The 19,715-nt window shown below is 35.0% G+C and overlaps 1 protein-coding gene across 1 annotated transcript in view; it reads left to right on the top strand.

Annotated features, from left to right (window-relative positions):
* FMN2 (formin 2) overlaps window positions 1-19,715 on the top strand; it is a 163,396-nt gene that overhangs the window by 88,783 nt on the left and 54,898 nt on the right. Inside the window, exons 8-13 of the mRNA XM_068395923.1 lie at window positions 3,468-3,529; window positions 10,969-11,060; window positions 11,207-11,336; window positions 12,280-12,426; window positions 14,231-14,290; window positions 14,472-14,592. Of these exons, the coding sequence (XP_068252024.1) occupies window positions 3,468-3,529; window positions 10,969-11,060; window positions 11,207-11,336; window positions 12,280-12,426; window positions 14,231-14,290; window positions 14,472-14,592 (612 nt within the window). The remainder of the gene's footprint in view (window positions 1-3,467; window positions 3,530-10,968; window positions 11,061-11,206; window positions 11,337-12,279; window positions 12,427-14,230; window positions 14,291-14,471; window positions 14,593-19,715) is intronic.

Genomic DNA, 19,715 nt, shown 5'->3' with positions numbered 1-19,715 from the left:
TTAAATTTTCATGTAGATTGTGACAAAAACAATGAGAATATCAAGAAAGTTTAAGACCGACAAGAAATTCCTAAGGCCTTTATTTTGGCTATTTTCAAAATACTTTGAAATCTCTTTCTCCTCCTCTGTCCTTTATAGTGTCAAACAACCCTTTGCAATTGCTCTTCATCTCCTCTTTTTACTGGTGGATTTTCTGTAATCATCTGTTGACCAGTGCTTGCTTAAAAAAAAAGTCATCGATTTGTAGTTCCTTTTATTTTTATCTGTACGTATTTGTGTGTATATCTGGACATACTTGGTTCAAATTTGATTTAATCATATTTATATATGTGTATATATACATACAATTACATATATGTACATTGAGTAATTTTACAGTATTAGGGATTGAAACTGGTGCTGGCTTGCTGATTTTATTGGTGGCAGTGTAACAGGAATCCAAGAAAACAGCAGTACTATGAAATCTTGAAGGTAAGAACTAAATACCTGAGTGATGTGATTAAAAGAAAGTTTTTTCTGTTAGAGAAAAAGCCAACATATATCTTCCTACTGTCTTAGGAATGTATCAGAAAGGCTGGATGATGTGCTGGCTATTAAAGATCATTTCATAGTAGTCAAGACCAGGAAACAACAACGTCAACTTTGAAACAAAAAAATCACTTTCTAAATTAGTGACATGGGTGAAAATATCCAGCAACTGCAAGATTATTATAAACCCTTCTCCAGATGTTTGCATCAAAGTATACTGGAATTGTAGCATAGCTCAGAATATTTTCGTACGAGGAAATTAACGTTTGTCTATATTTTTCATCGTTATTTTGCCACTACATATGGAAACTTTCAGTTAGATATTTGTGTAGTCATGCTGATTGTAGGGAGGGGGCATGTTTAGCTAGTAAGTTTGGCTGCATAAGGAAACATCATTGTTTTTATCAGTTCAAATTGTCTTGATAATGGCATTAAATATGCAACAGTTGTGATTTACTTTGCCAACTATCATGTTCTGCATGACAATGCTGCAGTACTGCCAAGGAACAGAAGCTCACCTGATTCTTTAGAGTGGGGGCAGCAAAACCTTTGGTGAACATTGAAAAATCCTAGTGGGCTGCTAGAGTGCTATTTACGAACATATATATCTTTAGATGAAATATATAGAAATATATTTGTCTTGGGAGGGGAGGATTTGAAACATATATACAAGGATCTAATTTCTGCAAGTCCTTGTCTCAGACTGATTTGTTTCAAGCAGCTCCCTGAAGTATGTACACTCTTCTGCATACCAGTTTTATTGAAAGTACACAGACCTGGCACCATTGTGTTTGCCAGGCATTCTCTTATCTCCTGCAAGCATTCAAACAAAAGCGTTCTATTGCTCCCTGAGTAATCTGTGGGTGATCTTAACGTTGAGCAAAAATCAGAGCAGAAAGACATGTCATATTTCTTAGTGCAGGAGTAGACAGTCTCTGGAAGGAAGGGGAGGGGGATGGAGCAGGGAGAAGACAGCCACAACCCAAAAGAAATAGTTGAAGGGTTGTGAGCGTGTTCGTATATTAAAACATTGCGTAAGTGTAAGAATGCTGAAATGTAGGGGTAATACAAACTGAGTTTCATAATATATCCTGGTTTTAATAAAGCTGTTTGTATATAGGTTTGACATGTGTTTTCTTAAAGTAGAGCTCTGAAACCAATCTAGACCCAATTTCTATTTGGATGTTAATGTCTCCAGTTCTACAAGGAAAATTTGGCATATTTTTAAGCATGCAGATAGTCCTATTGAGCAACAGGAATTATCAAATACAACATATACTATGGTACCTTGTTGAGAGGGCATCTTTAAGTCTCTGTTGCAACAATTATTACACCTGGGGGAGGGGGGAAGGAGTTTTAAAATATCTGAAATAATTAGTAGCAGATTTTTGCATGCACCCCCTCCCCCAAAACAAAACAAAACAAAAGTTTCTTCCTGAACTGTTAACTATTACATTGCCATTATCTTTCAGATTTTCTTGATTTTTGGTAAGGGAAAAATAGAAAAAAAATATTCTTAATATTATTTCTGAAAATTAAAGAATTTCCTAATAATTTTTTCTTTCAGTCCTAAAAATTAGCTTCATGCCCTGCTTAGAGATACAGTGTAGCCTGCTTAGTTTAATCAAGATCAACACTTTGTTTATAATTTTCTTATACTGTAACTAAAACTATGTCTTAGGCCTGGAAAGGGGAAACATGATGAGTCCCAGACTCAGAGTGGTGTCTCTAAATGCTTTAGAGCAATCAGAAACAAATGAGCTTGAATTATATTATCTGTAATCTTTAGGTGTATACACAGAATTTCTCTGCGACAGTTAAGGGCACGGATTTATAGGACATAAAGTAAACTAGTGCTGGGTTTCTATCACTGATCAATGTTACAGTTTCTAGATCTTGCCTAGGGGATTATTCTACTTATTGGAAAAGTGCGTGCGCGCGCACACACACGCACACAGAGCCCATTATAAAAAAAGGGTACAAATTAATGAAGGGCAAAATGGGAAAAAGACTGGTATAGTGTGAAAAAAAATAATTTATTACCATCACATACATTCTAATGCAACATTCTAAATTTCTTTCAAGATCTAAAATCTGGATGAGGAAAGCTGGATTTATCTGGCTTTTAAATGAATGATCAGTGTGCTTGCGAAAAATATGTAGGAGGACTGAAAAGTACCATTTTCAAAATAATTCTTTGTGTTAGTTGAGAATAATTTTTAACTAGTTTGCACAAACATTTCCTGTGCCTCATGAAATGTTCCTAATATAAGTGAGGAACCAGGGTTATGTTCCTAAAAGTGTGCCCTTCTTAATGACTTTTTTTTTGTCTAGGTTAGGTAGATGGAAATCTCTCTGCTGTTGAACTGGCTTTTTGATGCTGAAAAAATATAGTATGTGTGTGGCGCCAGAATTGGCTGGGAACAGGAAAGGCATATTTTGTATATGTACTAAACCTGTCGGCTTAGTGCATAGAAGACTTGACCCTTGTCAGGTGTCTTGAAGTTAACTGGCTGACTTATGGATTAATCAGTTTAAGACTGAAGCCAACCAGTGACAGGAATGAGCTTTGTTGTGTGAGTGTGTGTGTGTGTGGCTGTGGTGCAGATTTGCAAATTTTTATAATGCTTTCAGTCGGACCGTGAAAGTCTGATGTAAAGCTTATCTCTGATCTCTGGCTATGGCCATACTTGTGGGATCATGTTTGTGTGTTTGGGGGGAGGGAGATGAATTCTTTAACACTTGACACCTGGCTCTACCAGGTTTCTAGCCCATAGTCTTAGGAACAGCACTATTCAAGGCATTAATAAAGTTAAAACCCTTAAGCTATATGACCAGTAAGTCATAAAAACTCTTGCTGGGTATTGTGCTCAGTCTTTCTCTCACAGCTGGATTATCATCTTGACAACTAATTCTTTTTTCTTTTGCCTTTTTTATAGCTGTTGTGAACTTGGACAACTCTGTGGTTGACCTAGAGACCCTTCAAGCCCTGTATGAGAATGTGAGTAATCAGAGGAAGTCCATACAATGTAGGAATACTGTAGGTCCACGTGAAGGTATCTTTGGTTTGCACAGTAATATTCAGAAAACTTGTAGAACGTGTCCTATTTTGAAGTGACTTTGTTTTCCCCAAAGCAATGAAAATAATGAAAACTTTTGACTCTTATTAATTGCCATTGTGTGTTCTATACAGTGCATATATATTAATTGTCATTGTGTGTTTTATATAGTGCATACATTTTTATATAAGCAACACAATCAACTTCTAAATGACTAAACGGAAATTGGTTTTGCTCCTTTTTTTTTTTTTCTTCTTGGGTGGGGCAATCTTTGGTCAACAGGTATCAGACCTTGTACTCTAGGTCTTTGACTTCACTTAGTAACTTCGCTACTATAGCAATGCTGTTCAGTAAAAAAAAAATGTTTTAATAACAGCAATCATTCCATTTGTGGAACTGTAGCTTTTAATTATTATTATTTTAGAGATTCCTCCAAAATAATTTTAACTGTTTGAAAGGAAAAGGTTTGCTCTAAGTTAATGTAATAAAAAGTAGCATAAACTGCCAAAGGCTTCATAAATATCTGGTACTAATCATCAGAGTGTGTTTGACCACCAGATATGCAAAATCAGGGATTCGAAATATACTCAGCCATGTTCTAAAACTTTACAAAGCCAGCCACATGTAAAATTCAAAAAAGTGTATCTCAGAAGCATGTTTCTGCCTTCAGCTGAGGCCAGTGAGCATTACCCCTTTCTCCAAGCACATCACCTGAATACATGGAGATCTGGCTAGGCAACCCTGGAAAGACCAACGAGGCTTTCTATTTACCCTCCAAAGAACCAGAAAATCTGAAACATAAAGCTGTGAGTCACAGAATGGCATTGGATTTTTTATTTCCCTCATATTATAATTTTGATAATATGTTAATTACTTTTACACCTTTCAGATTTTTGGTTTTTAGACTCTAGCTTTTTATGGCCTGCTATGGAATGATTTATTGATTTATGAAATTTCTCATAAATAATCCACTTTGGGGCCTGAAGAGAGAGATAGTAAGCTCTAGTCCACTTTATAGAAAAACTAAAAAGCTAAACAAAACAAAAAAGAAAAATATTGGACAAGAACTAGAAAGTACTTCTATTTCATCCCTGAAGAATTATCTGCTCAACACTGTTCAGGTCAAATGGGAAACCTATTCTAACTACCCTCAAATCTTTATAATTTAATCACTTCTTATCCTTATGCCACAGCATTTCTGGTTTGACCTGTGTAATTTTTATTTTGCATTATTTTTAATCTGCTCCCTTACACAGCACAGCTATATCCCATTCCATACATTCTTTAGCATGTAAAAAAATGAAGTAATTTTATATATTACATATGCATGATTGTGAGAGTGTGTGTTGTGGGAAGTACAGAATAGATACTGTCCTCATGATCAGGTTTTGCATACTTCCCTCTTTTATATTGCATAAGACTTTTTTATTTTGTTTAAAAAAATAGTCCTCCTATGTAGCTAATGTACTAGTAGGATACTTTCCAAATACTTTCTTCATGTCATCTCTAATATATTTCAGAGTTCCGGTATAATGGATTACCTGCAAATTTGCAGTTCATTGAAATAACCAAATGCCATTGTGTTCCTTTTGTCATTAAATTCACTAATTACAGAAAATATCTAGGAAATATTGTCCTGATTGAGGAAAATATCATATGTTAATCTCAGGCAAGACTCAAAAAGTTGGAATGACTATGATATATTTCTTTGCTTTGAATAGAATACAGGTCAGCCCAACTTTATCACTGTATTTTCTTGGGTACCAGATGGCAAAAACGGAAAACCAACCAAAAAACAAACAAAGAACAAAAAAACCCTCAGTCTTTGGTCAAAACGCATCAGACTTTGCACTTGCTTCCATTGGTAGCTTCACTAATTATAACAATATTGTTCAATAAAAAAGTATAAACAATGGGTAGTACCAGAGAGGCTGGCATGTTTGACTCCTCCCTTATTTCTCAGCCTCATCCTGCATTGTAAGTGGGGATAACTTTGCCTCTTTCGGCTACTTTGTAGCCATTAACTTAATTTTTAGTTCTTAGGGTTTATTTATTGGATTGGGGGTTTTTTTGATGGATATTTAAACACCACTGTACTAGTTCTCAGCCTTTCTATTTGATCTCTGTGCAGCATATGGGAGCATTTGTGTTACAGTCTTCCCTCAGAATGTAATAACTTTTTTTTGATTGCATATGTTTGGCATGGTGCTTTCTCTTCTTAAATGTGAATGAAATTTGGGCAGTCTCCAAACCTAAACACACCCTAATTTCAAAAGCCACAGTCCCAAGGGCTCAATTCCTGTTTACTGAGGAATTAAAGTCTTGTTAAACCACAAAGTTACTGCATACATCTTAGTCACTTTTTATAAACGAAGAAACCCACACCCCACCAAAGACCCAAGCTCTCAATAATTAATTTAATAGTATTAAGTAGTATTGCACCAAGTGAGGAGGACTTTGTTACTGCAGCACTGTATGGTACAGTCATACAGTTCTTACACATGGTTGTGTAGTTTGCTTTATAAAAAGTTGCTTAAATATGTGTTGATAATCAGCTATGTATTAAGATCTAGAGAGTTTTAATAGGAGAGTCTTAATAGATAAACCTACATGTGGAACAATTATTTTAATGTGCTTTTACAAACTCCCTAACAGCAATGCTTTCAGGTGGCAGCTATAATTAGAGAGAGAGAAGGTAGATAAAATTCAATGGAGTTGTCAATTTGCTGTATGTGTTTAGGCCATATTGGTTGTGACGAGAAATGTACTTATTTGCAAATAAATGAATGTTTAGTTTGAAAAGCGGTAGCCCCTTAGCAGCTGAGATTGTAGATAAAATATCACTGTTTGAAACAAGATAAGCCTGCTCCTGCTTATATCTTCAATATATGGTGAAAATAAGTGTATAAAAATGGATTAAAAATTGTATCAAAGGGTTATCTTTGATTTATGGATTTGCCTGTTTCAAATCTCTTTACATCACAAAATGAAACCTGCATACTTTCTTAATTTGACTTCTGGTAAATTGTCCACCCTGACTCTATCTTTAAAAGACTTAGGTCAACGCTTTCAAAATCCTAAAAATGCCATTTGCAAGAGCGAAAAGCACTCAGAAGTGTGAAGTGCATGGCTCCACTCTGCCACTAAGATTCAAACCTGCTCCTCAGTTTTCTTGTGATTTTTTTAAAAACTGGCAATTACAATGCAATGCCTAAACATTTTTCTGCAAAGGCTATAGATTGTACCTGACTTCTGATACATGACCCAGCTTCAAAGGAATATGATAGTTGTTATGAACCTGGGTATCTCTGTATATCCTTGTTGTTTCAGTTACTTTTGACAATAGTCTTTAGAGAAGTCACTCGATGCTTTTGAAATATATAACACCAACTTTGAAAATCAAGTTGACCAAAAAAAACCTACCCCAAAATTAAAAAACCTACACATATTTCAGCTGATCTAAACTCAGAGCTAAGGTTCTGTTGCAAGGAAAAAAAACTAACCAGGAAATGTAAGATTTATGTTGTGAAATGGAAAAATGGCCCTTACCCTATATTTAGTCTTACCAAACTTCCTAAGTTTATACTCTGGCAAAAGTGGGAGAAGTTAACCTAGAGCAGTGTGTTTTGCAGTAATTTCTATCAGATTTATGCTGTCTGATTTTAGATATAGTTAATACACAATTCTAGTGTATTCTACTATTTTTTCCACTTATAATATTATATAATAGCTAAAATTCAAGGAAATAAATAGCAGTGACATTCAAAGAAGTGCTAATGCAATCAGATCAATGACTTTTATGAGAAGTATCTATTGAATGTGTTCTCTCTTGACACAAACGTTGGAGGGTAATATAAAAGCTTTTTTTACGTTATCCATCCACAATTTAGAGAATAGATAAACATTAACTGTAAAGTTAACTGGTAAAAATTCTGAGAAATAATCTTCAATAATACCTGTGCAGGAGGTGTGTCGGCCTTATTCTTTTTCTATCGTAATTTAAAATACACATAGAATTCTGGATACCAGAGCCAAAATTAGGGATTTGAAACTCAGGTTTGATTCTGAATTTGCACCATATACGTAGACCTCTTGATTTTGCTGAAGAGTGTAAACTCTATCCCTTGAGTTGTACTCAGGCATACCCATAAGTGGATCACAATTGGCCGTTGTATCTTTGTCAGTTGTTATTTCTTTGCATACAAAATCTGCAAATAATGGCTTAAATAAGGAATAGTGAGTCTGCCTAACCTTTGCCTGTGGGATTTGGTGGAGAAACATTAACAGCTTGAACATGCAGGTATATAGTAGATTGCTGTGATAAGCACTCTAATACTTCAATATATGTAGAAGACCAGAAGAGTGAGTACTCTTGCCATTTATTCTAAAGAATTTGCAAATAACCATTTAGCTTTATGCTCCTTGCTAAAATATTTTCTCCTCTTTAACTATTATGAAAAATTTTCAAGTTATTTCCTTTCAGTTTAACAGAAGAGAATATACTTTAGAGATTGGTCAGAAATAACAGAACTTAATCTAAAAACTGTTAGTAAGAAAACTTGTTTACTTTTACAAAAAGCTCATTTACAGTTTACAAGTGTAAATTGAACACATGAGTTTTTTGAAGTGTAAGCTGAATAAATAGATCTTCCTACAAAGGCATGTCATTTGCATACCTAGACCTCTGTGGCTCTGATGACATGACCACTAGAACAACACTACATCTCTTGGCATCCTTCCGATTTCTAAAATCTGTAGATTTCATTCATTGCCGAGACAGTTTTTACTGATTTGAAAAGAAATGGAAGCTTCCTTTTTTTTTTTTTTAACTCTCTATTGGGTAAGAATGTTCTAGATCAAGTGAAGAAATCTGTTTACACCTGCTCCCTAACACAAAACCAAAAGCAAGTCTTTCTCCTCAACAACACCTGTAATACTGAAGTGTAAATTCCTGTAGTTGCGTCTTTCCTAGTCCTCACCCCATGTCCGGATGAGTCTTCTAAGATTAAAAATTGATACAATTTTCTGATCTTAGTATCTTGAAAAGATAGAATTATGCAAGCAAAATTTACTACTGTAATTATATTCGTATGTCCTATGCCTGAGTTGACAGAAACTTTACATAGAAAAGTACCTTTGGAGGATAAATCTCCAAGTTTGTTTTCTCACACTGAAGTGATACTGGAGTAGGGAATTCAGAAAACTAGGTGTTATTGATGGGCCTCTGCCGGTATACTAAAATTAAAAACTGGTAAATTAGTCTCGGTCTAGACCTTATTAACTGAGAAAGGCATGATACAGTATACACAGATAGATCAACGAAGGATCAAGCAAGCCAAGGGAAGTGATTATTCTCCTCCTCTCAGCACTGGTGAGATCACACCTAGGTTGCTGTGTCCAGTTCTGGCCTCCCCAGTGCAAGAGACATGGACATACTGGAGCGAGTCTAGTGAAGGGCCATGATGATGATTAAAGGCTTGGTGAATGTATCATACAAGGAGAGGCTCAGAGAGCTGGGGTTGTTCAGCCTGGAGAAGAGAAAACTCAGGGGGATCTTATCATATGTACAAATACTTGATAGGGGAGAGGGAGTAAAGAATACAGAGCTAGACTCAGTGATGCTCAGCGTAAAGACAAGAGGTAGTAGGCCTCTTGAAACTGATATCCTGGAAGTTCCATTTAAAAACACAAACACCTTTTATTTACTGCAAGGGTGTCCAAATACTGGAACAGGCTGCCTAGAGAAGTTGTGAGGTCTCCATCCTTGGAGATATTCAAAACCTCTCTGGACACAATACTGAGCAACCTGCTGTAGCTGCCTCTGCTTTGTGCCAGAGGATTCGACTTGACAGTCTCCAGAGATCCCTTCAAACCTCAACTATTCTATTAATCTGTGATACAGATAATACCACCATTATAATTTCTTAGTGTCGAGAACAAAGACTACTGCTGGGGAAACAAAAAAAGTTGTTTGCATATTTCCTATCTGTTGGCATATTTAATAGATAAAATCAGACTGCTTTAGAGAAGATCACCCTTGAAGAACATCCATAGAAATGCTGGGTAAATATTAAGAGGTGCAATATTCAAGACAGATGGCCTTGCAGTCATTTCCAGACTTCTTGAAGTAATCAGAGAAACTCTGAAGTGCTTTTGCTCTGAGTGACTTTTCAATATCTTCATCTTTCTCTTTCACATCAGTATTTTCTCCCTTTTCACATGAAAAGGCATTCAACAACCTCAGAAGAACTGTCCAAACCTGACTTTCTGTTTTCAGATGGTTGATGGAGCTGTGGCAGTATGATTTGAGATAGCTCCATACCTCTTCTGCTAATCGTGCAAAAGCATGCAAGAAAGAATGCACATGCAGCCTATCTTTTGCTTTGGCATTATTTAAGTAGTTAGAATTTAATTTGCCACTATTGTCTTCAAGTTCTGTGATGGAGTAAGTTAAAAAATGTGTGTAGTGTTTTCTTAAAGGAATAAGGGTAGATATATTTACTTCTTTCTTCACTCTTGCACAGATTCATGTTTTGAATCTATTCTGAAAACCACCATGGATGTCAAAAGAAGGGTGAGAAGGAGAAATTTCCATTCCACTTTTATTCCTTTCTATGCCATTCCATTTTCCAGTACTGCAGCTGGAAAAAATAGTTTCTCTTGTAGCATGGAGCACAGAAAGAAGTGAGGTGCTCTTTCTTTTGATTGGAATATTGAAGAAAAGACTGCACAATATACCACAGGGTTCTTCAAGAAACTCGGCAGTTTACATGTAATTGTTTTGGCTTATTTAGATAAAAATGGAATTAATTTTACTTCAAAGAAGTATGCAGTAGTTCTCATGTATTGTGGTATGTATGACAGTTCCATTATAAATCAAGTATTTTTTGTTGTTCCGTAGTGTTTTCCAAACACCAAATAAAATTTTAATTGCAGTAAACAATACAAACCTATTTTCATTTAGTTTAAAAAAAGACATTATTTAAATATATATTTAAAGACCAGTTTGCATTCAAAAGCCACCCAACAGATTTGGAAAGAGAAATGCAACTTAAGAAGAGAGTTCTTAGATCCAAAGACTTTATAAACAGCCAGAGAAAAGGGAATGGGAATGAAGATTATTGTCTCAGTGCATGGTTGAATGAATAAATCTTCTGGAGATTAGTAGTAGTCAATAATAGTATTTGGAAGATGTTCGGTTTTCCATCGGATGTATTTATACTCAAAATCACTCTGTGGACTAAGTAGTTTTACCATGAGCAGATGCTAGAAGGAAAAGAAAAGTCTATGAACATGATTTGTTACAAGGGCATCTTTATCTGTGTTGTTTGACTAGGGTATCAATTAACACTTTTTAATTACTTTGTTTCCTTTATTCCAGAGAGCACAATCAGATGAATTAGAAAAAATAGAAAAGCATAGCAAGGCATCCAAGGAAAAAGAAAATGCCAAGTCTTTGGATAAGCCCGAACAGTAAGAACATACTTATGAAAGAACAGTTTTGCTCACTTCATAAAAATTTCCCTGCTATAGTAAACTATCTAGAGATGTTACAAAAGAAAAAAAATACTGTGCCTACTGACAGTGACCAATATCATTTTCTTTAATCATTCCTACAGGTTCCTCTATGAACTCTCGCTAATTCCTAACTTTTCAGAACGTGTATTTTGCATCCTGTTCCAATCAACATTTTCAGAAAGCATTTGTTCAATCCATCGCAAGCTTGAATTGTTACAGAAACTGTGTGAGGTGGGTTGTGCTCTGTGAAAAGGTAGAGCTAAATTTCTGATATTTAATCTTGTTAAGTTGTACTCATATTTCAAAAGTTTTCTCTTTATTTACTTTAAGTACTCATTAAATCTGAAGGATAGCAGAATAGAACATTTTATGATTGTACTTCAACATCAAAGCAAATTTTAAGATTAGCTTTTGGTACTGGACTATATCATGTTATTGCCATTAATGCATATCAGTCTCTGGAAAATAGGTACCTTCTCCTTTTGTTAAAGCAAAATCTTCCTTATTCGTAGTGACCATATCACTACTTTCCAAATGAATGCCAGTTCAGTCCACTTTGTGTTTGCTTGGATTTTGGAAGTGTGCAACTCAGTAATATCTCTGATATCTAAAATTAGAGATAGCAATGTTGTCTTTAGCTAGAAGATATTACCAGAATTTTGTGGTCCTATGCAAAACAAATACATGGTTTTAAAATGCAGATTTCATCAGTATTTTCATAACTAAAAACTATTTGAAATATTTTATTTAATTGTTTTATCATTTGAGATATATTTTTTCTTTGATTAAATGTTTTAATTGTTCCATGTGGGTGTTTTATGAACTTATTGCAGAATTCTCTCCTAAAATAAGTATAACTTTCACCATATCATCAGTTAAGGAATTACTATTTTGTTTTTCTCAACAGGTCATCTCTGATAATATTGTATAGTTTCCCTATTATTTTTTTCTAAGTATTCATTTTGGAGGTAACATTCTCCATTCACAACAAATTGCATAGTGGTAATTATTCTACTTCTACATGTTGCAGTAAAAGGTTGCTAATTCCCTGTATTTGAACCTTTATAAGTATTATTTTTAACACAGTATCAACAGGGGCTTGTCAGTTAATACTGTTAACAGTAAATATTATTGTGAGCTTGAACAGAGAATTGTTTCTCTTTCTGTTTTGTAGACATTGAAAACTGGGTCAGGAGTTATGCAGGTCCTGGGTTTGGTTCTTGCCTTTGGAAATTACATGAATGGTGGAAACAGGACGCGAGGACAGGCTGATGGGTTTGGACTAGATATCCTGCCAAAACTGAAAGATGTCAAGAGCAGTGTAAGTTGACTCTAGACTTCCTGGAGGCCTGAGAATGTTAAATTCTCAGAAAAATACTTTGTCTCCATTTCCGAGTCAATGTTGTGAAACTTATGAAGGCATGTCAAAGCGAGTTCTTTTGTTACTATACTTAGCTGATCACACTTCTGGAGTTGGATGTATTTATGTAGAAATATGAAAACGAACCCTCTCTTTTCATTACTGTACAAACAAAAATATGTTAAATTATGTCTTAGTTCCTCCTCTGATATGTATTTGACTTTTGTTACACTGCATACTTCCAACTTTTCCTGTATTCAGAAGCAATACTATGATCCTTACACTTGAAAGGTTTGTTACAGAAGTGGAAGCAGTTGTAAAAGAAAAGTTAACTGTGATTTTATGCTGATTCAAAATATTTGTGAGGAAAAAAAATAGTCACTCCTGAAAATTATTGAATAGGCATCCTGAGCATTTTGGATAACCCAAAATTCATCCTTGATATACATCATCATTACAGAGTGTGCATTTCACATTGGACCACGGAATCACCTGAGTAAAGAGTGATTGATCACAGCAAGTACTTGTTCATTTAAGATTTTTCTGGTATAGTCATCTGAGTAAGGAGAATGATAAGTAGTCTTGTTTCTTGTACAGTGCTAAACTGGAGCTTGTGTGTTACCAGCACTTTTTGTCATTGGTTATTCAAATTGGGGCTGTATTCAAATATCTGCTTTTGTTTACAGGGAAACAATAATCTTTGAGTCTCTATGGCTATGATGAAAAGACTCATCTGAATGTGGACAGTGGTATGAGAAAGGTTATAGCAATAATTCTTGACACTTTAAATTGGCCCCTACCTCTATCTAGTGAGTCATTGTGAAGATCTGCTATTCTGAAAGTGGCAGAAAAATAAGAGTTTGTTTTCCTGCTTGGTCACTCACTAAATATACATGCTTTAGCTGCTGGGTTTAGGTAATGTGAGCAGACTGTTGTTTACTCTGAGTGGAGAGACAATGTCAGCCATTTGCCTGTAAAGAGGTGAAGGAACTTCATTCTGGCATGTTTCCTTGGTTAGCCAAGGGAGTGATGATCTGAACAAAGCCTTGATGACTCTAGATACATCACCAGTTTTAGAACTTGGCTCAGTAGAACATTTAGGCACACTGAATTTGGTTTGGTAACTTAGGTCTTTAGTACGTAATTTGCTGGAAATATTGTGACCATTAACCTTGCAATTGCAAGATATATCTTCAGTTTATTTGCTACTGATCAGTCAGAAAAATTCTTACAAAATAGTTTTCTAAAACTATCTGAAAATGTAATTGTGTCAAAAATTCTCTTCAAATAAAGATTTTCTGCTGAATTTTCAGTACAGAGATTACAGAGGGGAAACCATGAGAAAGTTCCCCCAAAGACTCCCAAAAGTGGCAAAATTTCGGAAAATAATTAACTTAGTTTAATTTAACTTTGATTTGGTTACAGTTACAGATTAATAAAAAGATCTGAATGTTGCCAAACAAGTTGCATGCATCAACCCAGAAACAGTTTCTCTTTTCCTTCTTGGGAAATTTCAAAATGTAAGGATTCAGTTTACAATCAGGTAAGTTTCAAAAATCAGGAGTGACTTACACAAGTGTTATATCTTTGTATTATTTTCTTTAAATGGTATTTCAGGGTGGTTTGATTTTTAGTGAAGGCACCAAATCAGCAAAGTATGTTCTGTACTTGGCACTAAATATTTCATTTACTTGATTTATCATTTCAGATTTGTTTTTTTTAGTGAGTTTCAGTAACACAGCAAACATTATTCTTTTCTATACAGGACAACAGCAGAAGTCTTCTATCTTACATTGTCTCATACTACTTGCGTAATTTTGATGAGGTGAGTGAGAATTAATTTTGCTCTTTTAAAGTCAGCTTAAAAAATTCAACTTACTAAATTCACTCTTCTGCTGGCTGAGATGAGGAAACATGCGCAAATATTCTTTGTGCTTTCACCTATATATTTTAGTATATAAAAGAGTAATAAGCACTATGTAACTGTTCACTTGTGTTTTTGTCAGGATGCTGGAAAAGAACAATGCATCTTTCCTCTTCCAGACCCACAAGATCTTTTCCAGGCTTCACAAATGAAGTTTGAAGACTTTCAAAAAGATCTCCGCAAAATGAAGAAAGATTTGCGAGGTACTGAACCTAGACTAGATGCTAACTATATGTTGCTAACATCTCTCTGCTCTTATTTTTTGTATCATTTTGAGAAATTAGATGATAGTATGAAAATAGTTGTGTATTTTTGAATCCTCAATTACTATTTTGTTTCCTTAATTCATGACCATTTGAACAATAACAATTATTTTCTGTAGATAACCTAACTGGTTTGGTGTTGTTTATTTTAATAGCCTCTTCCAGGTTAAGTCTTTTGTTTTAAAACCAAAACAAAAAAATCATAGAAATTTTTTTTTTTTGGCAAACTGATCTCAACAAGTCTTTCACCATAAAAAGAATTGCAAAGTGTTGGACCATGTCCATGACAAAAAAAAAAGTTGGTAGTCAGGTCCAAATACTATCTAGCAGATAAAAATAATATATATGGCATGTTGTTAAAAACAGTTGAAATAACCTGACTTTACTAAAATGTAATATGCAAATGTTTTTTTCTCATGCTTGTGGAATGACTTCTTTAAATGAACTCAATAAGCTTAAGATTAGATGTATTTGCTAGACTTTAATAAAGAACACGTATCACATATTATACATTTCTTAATAGCATTGGGGACTAAGCACTAAGTTTAAGTTAAGCAAGAGTACAGTTTGCACAAATGATGGCTAATAACTATGATCTTCAATATTCTTGCTAAAATTCACTGCTAGACTGGCCAGGTATGTAGCATTATGCTAAATCTTGGAGAGAAGAATTCAAGTCAAACAGCAAAATGATCTTTATATTTTTGTTGCCTTGCCAGCTTTGAATGCTATGCATCAAGAGGCCAAGGAATGGTTTGGTAAACCATTAGTCCCTGAACAACCTAGAATGCAAGGTTCTGTATTAAAAAAAAACAAACCATAACATGGTTACTAAATGATATCAGATCTTCCCATTTTGCCGCTATAAAGCTTTCTGTTTGGATGTTTCAAAATTCATTTTAAACATTTAGAGGTAACATTTAAAGTTGTATCAAGGTCACTTAGTGTAATACTGAGGAGCAAACTGCAGCACCATCCATTTGCTGCCCTGAACAATATAGGGGGCAAAAGTCTTACAGTTCAGCCATGATAATTTATTTCTATACTTCTTGCAACTTTCAGATTATCTGAGGGCTGATGTCCGAGCTTGCACATAGAGAAGGAAGATGCTTAGGTTTGATTGAAAAAAAGATACTTGAATGCAGGTGTGTGTTTACAAATATCCATGGGGGCAGATATTAAGCCTCACAAGTTCACCAAAAATGTGTTTATATAGACAAAAGGTTAGATATTTTTAGATCAAGATTGAAATTTGCACACAGACATAAATCTGTTATGGGATAAATTCACACTGTGCAGTGATCAAAGCAGGATTCTGTAAAAATGGAAATTACACGCTTTGCTCTGCCATCAGACTGCAGTTGAGTTCTTTCTGTGCTTCCACTCCAGCCATTAGGCTGGAATCTCTGTTGTCAGTCTGTTCTGCAGTTAATGAAACTGAAGAATAACTGCAGACACCACCACTCTTTCCCTGTTCCCTTTGGTACAGACTTTTTTGGGGACAGCATCGGCCCCCTTCTGTATCCTCTCCTGGATATGAAGTGACAATTTTAACACTAGTCTGCAATCTCATTCATGACTTTCTTAATAGTCCTGAGTGATGCAAAATGCTTTGTATTAGCTCTCTTTTCCAAAGCAAAGTGTCACCCTAATTTCAAAATAATTTGTGACTGCAAGAGCATTCCCTGAAAATTCTGAGTATTCCAATAGCTTAATTTTTGTAATGCTTTCAGTGAGACAGAATAGCCAAGTTTAATTCCAGTCTTTAAGTAAAGTGTAAGTTTTAGCTGAATGGATAAAATAACTTCAAAGTGGTTTTCCTCTGCATTTAGTTTAAGTACACTACCAGATTCGCTAATGTGATCTGGAACTGTATGAGTTACTAGAGCTAGCAAGTGCCTCATTAAATGACTGAGCAGGAAGACTTAAAATGCTGAGCAAATTCTGACAAAATCCTAAATATGATCCTCTCCTTCTGAAGTCAGTGAAAGTAAATGAGTATTGAGTATTCTTGGGAAATATTGATTATCACCAACTTTAAAGCCATAGAAATAGATGCCCATGAATGCATTCCAGTTTTATACTGAGATGTGGACTGTAAACTTGGACCTATTTTTATCAGTAATTAGATGGAAGATATTTTGAGAGGATTTCACCATTGCGTGGCAGGGGTGTGTTTGCTTTGTTCTTTATCACTGAAAAAATGAAAATTGAACATAACTTTGATACAAGCAGTATCACCAGTTTAAAGGTATTCTGTCCATGTTAGTTTCAAATACTCTGCAAACCATGCACAGTGAGATCCCACTTAGTACGGTGGGGGAAGAGTGTATTGGTTCACCCAAGAACAAAAGCTTCTGGAGATATTTTCTGAAGTTATTAAAAAAAAAATTGTTTTGTAAACAATAGCAGTTCATTCTAGCAATGCTGTATTATTCCATCAAAATATGTCAGGAGCATACACTGAGACAAGCAGATATAAATAAACTTTCTGGTTCTGTGAAATAATCTTGTTGTCATGCTCGTTGTCAAGCCTGATCTTGGGCTTATGCTTGTATTAAAGGAGTTGTTATGCTGATTACTTCAAAAGAAAAAGCACTCTTGATGTTCAGTTTTGTATGCTTTTTTCCCTTTTGTCTATGGAGGCTTTTGTCCATTTTTAGGTTTTTGTGAACTGTATGCCTCACAGTTTATAAACGTTAGAAAAGAAAGTCTCTTCTAAGATTTCAGATTAAAAGTGTAAGTCCAAAAGACTTAGAAAGCAAGATTAATAAGACAGAAATTTACAATTTCTTTTTAAATTGAAAAAAAAAATCTCCCCTAAGATTATAGTGGAAGCTACACTAGCCATGTAATATTGAACTTATAAATTGTTCAGTTTGGGGTTTGTTTTTTAAAATAATATAGACCCCAGGGATAAAGTTTATATACTATTTTTTTTTAAGATAGAGGACCAAAGAACAGGTAGATCCTTTTACTAAAAAACCAAGAGAGTTTGGCTCCATCTGTTGCTCCCAGATTTCACAGCTCTCCAGGATTCTCACTTTAGCCTTTTTAACTTCAGTGACATATAGTTTGTTAAGCAACTTGATCTGCTTTTGATCTCTCCTGGCTGTCAGCAATGTTCCTTGATGCAGTCATGCCAAGCAATGACTTCTGTTCCTATGTCATTCCACAGAAGAAACTTTAGCACTTGCCACATGACTTAAATCAATTCACCATGTAGAGAAAATTGGGCATCCAGGGTCACAAGAGCAGTGCATGTCTCTCACCGATTAGGACCTGTGTTGTGTATCTATTATTATCAGTATATTTTTCTAGACACTTCAGAATGCTAGAGGTAAGGCAGAAAGATGTGGTAAACATGTATTGAATTCAATTAATGTTTTGATCCTCTCTTCTCTGACACTCTCTGGAGGTACAATCATGGTTTAGGAAAATGTTGAGTTTGTGGACCATGAGATTCTTCAAGAAGTATTTAGTTTAGGAAAGAACTAGGGCACTAAAATGGCAGTGAGAGTTACAGTATTTATGAAGCACTTATGGCAAGTTTAAACTGTTTAGAAGCTGTTCTTTGACTACACATTAACGTTTTAGCTTTACAATAGTAAGTTTATTATTGTAAATCAAAAACTAATTCATCAGTTGTCATTTATTGCAAAACTTTCACTGAAACTCAGCTACAAGGGAATTAGAAACAATGTCAGATAGAAAATAAATCTGACTAGCAGAATTTTGAAGAGATGAATAATACCATATAATGCAGACTGCTATAAAATCGAGTTGAAGTCAGTACTTGTTTATATGTCATAATGTTGTCATATTTAATACCTTTGATTGAAAACTGATTACAAGTAATAATGAATTAAATATTGGTTTTGTAGTGACGCTTTCTTTTCCTACTGTGAGTGTTTACAACTCATTTAAAAGTCTCCATCAATAAGAAGCTAGGCTGTGTGGCCCAGTACATCTCTGATTTGGAATAAATGTGACTGAAACTGTGTATAAAGTGTTAAGCATTTGCAGAACACTTTGTATTTTAAAAAGTATGTTCCAAGAAAATCCCCACGGTAACTTGGAAAAATGCATGTTCCCTATTTTTTTTTGTGCTTCTTACAGTCACCTAAAATTATCCATTCAGGTTGGATCTGCTAGTTGCAGAGCTGGTGTGTGCTCTCAGGTTTAATACCTGCTGTATCATAGCTTTGGAAGTAGCGTATTGTGCAATAGAAAGTTGAATAGCAGTTGAATTTGGGATGGTGTCAATGTGGGATTGAGAGGGATGGGATAGTAGTAGTCATGTTATCCTTTGACCTATTACCATTTCTTTCTCATACAGTTGTCTAACTATTTAGACTTTGACAAATCATTCCTCTTGCCTCAGTAATGGGTTACCCTCAACACCAAGAAAGAGGCCCCAACCCTAAGAGTGCAGTCGAGTTATAGTTTCAGGTAGACATTTCCTCTTTGTGGCCAACTCTGTGTCTGGGGTGCATGGATTATTTTGCAAAATAAGATTGCTTCCACTGTTAGCTCTTTCATAGGGAATATTAAAGTTTGCAGGCTAAAATAAAAAAAAATGCACCATTCTATTTGCATGTCATCCTCTCTCTCTGTCTCGCACACATGTCCTCATACCTTTTCAGACTCACAAAACGCTCTGTTTCCATCACAGTTCTGATTATGGAGCTAAGACTTCGTCAATGTTTCAGTGCCACTTCTTGATCAGGAACAGGATCTGTATTAATTTCAATTTCAATTATTAAAGTTAAGCAGCCTAAGCCATTTAGGGTCTCACTACAGATGACAGAAAAGGAAGGTATTACTCTCCTAAAATTGATTGTTCTCTCCTAAAATTGAGTGCTAAGGAAAGGTCTTGGGTCTAGTCTGGTGATCTGTCTTTTAAATAGCTAAAGTTTGATGAAATGAACTCCATCCTAAGAGGTGTTGCAAAAAACTAGTATTTTTTTATTGTGCTTCTACACTGGTATTCCAAGCTGTTTGAAGAGAAGAAGGCAGGGAGCTGAAGGAGAGAACATGGAAATGGAGAAAAAATTGTATTC

The sequence above is a fragment of the Nyctibius grandis genome, chromosome 1, assembly GCF_013368605.1.
Source record: "Nyctibius grandis isolate bNycGra1 chromosome 1, bNycGra1.pri, whole genome shotgun sequence".
NCBI lineage: Eukaryota > Metazoa > Chordata > Aves > Nyctibiiformes > Nyctibiidae > Nyctibius > Nyctibius grandis.
The sequence above is the reverse complement of the archived record's forward strand: the minus strand, read 5'-3'. Positions and strand labels throughout refer to the sequence as shown.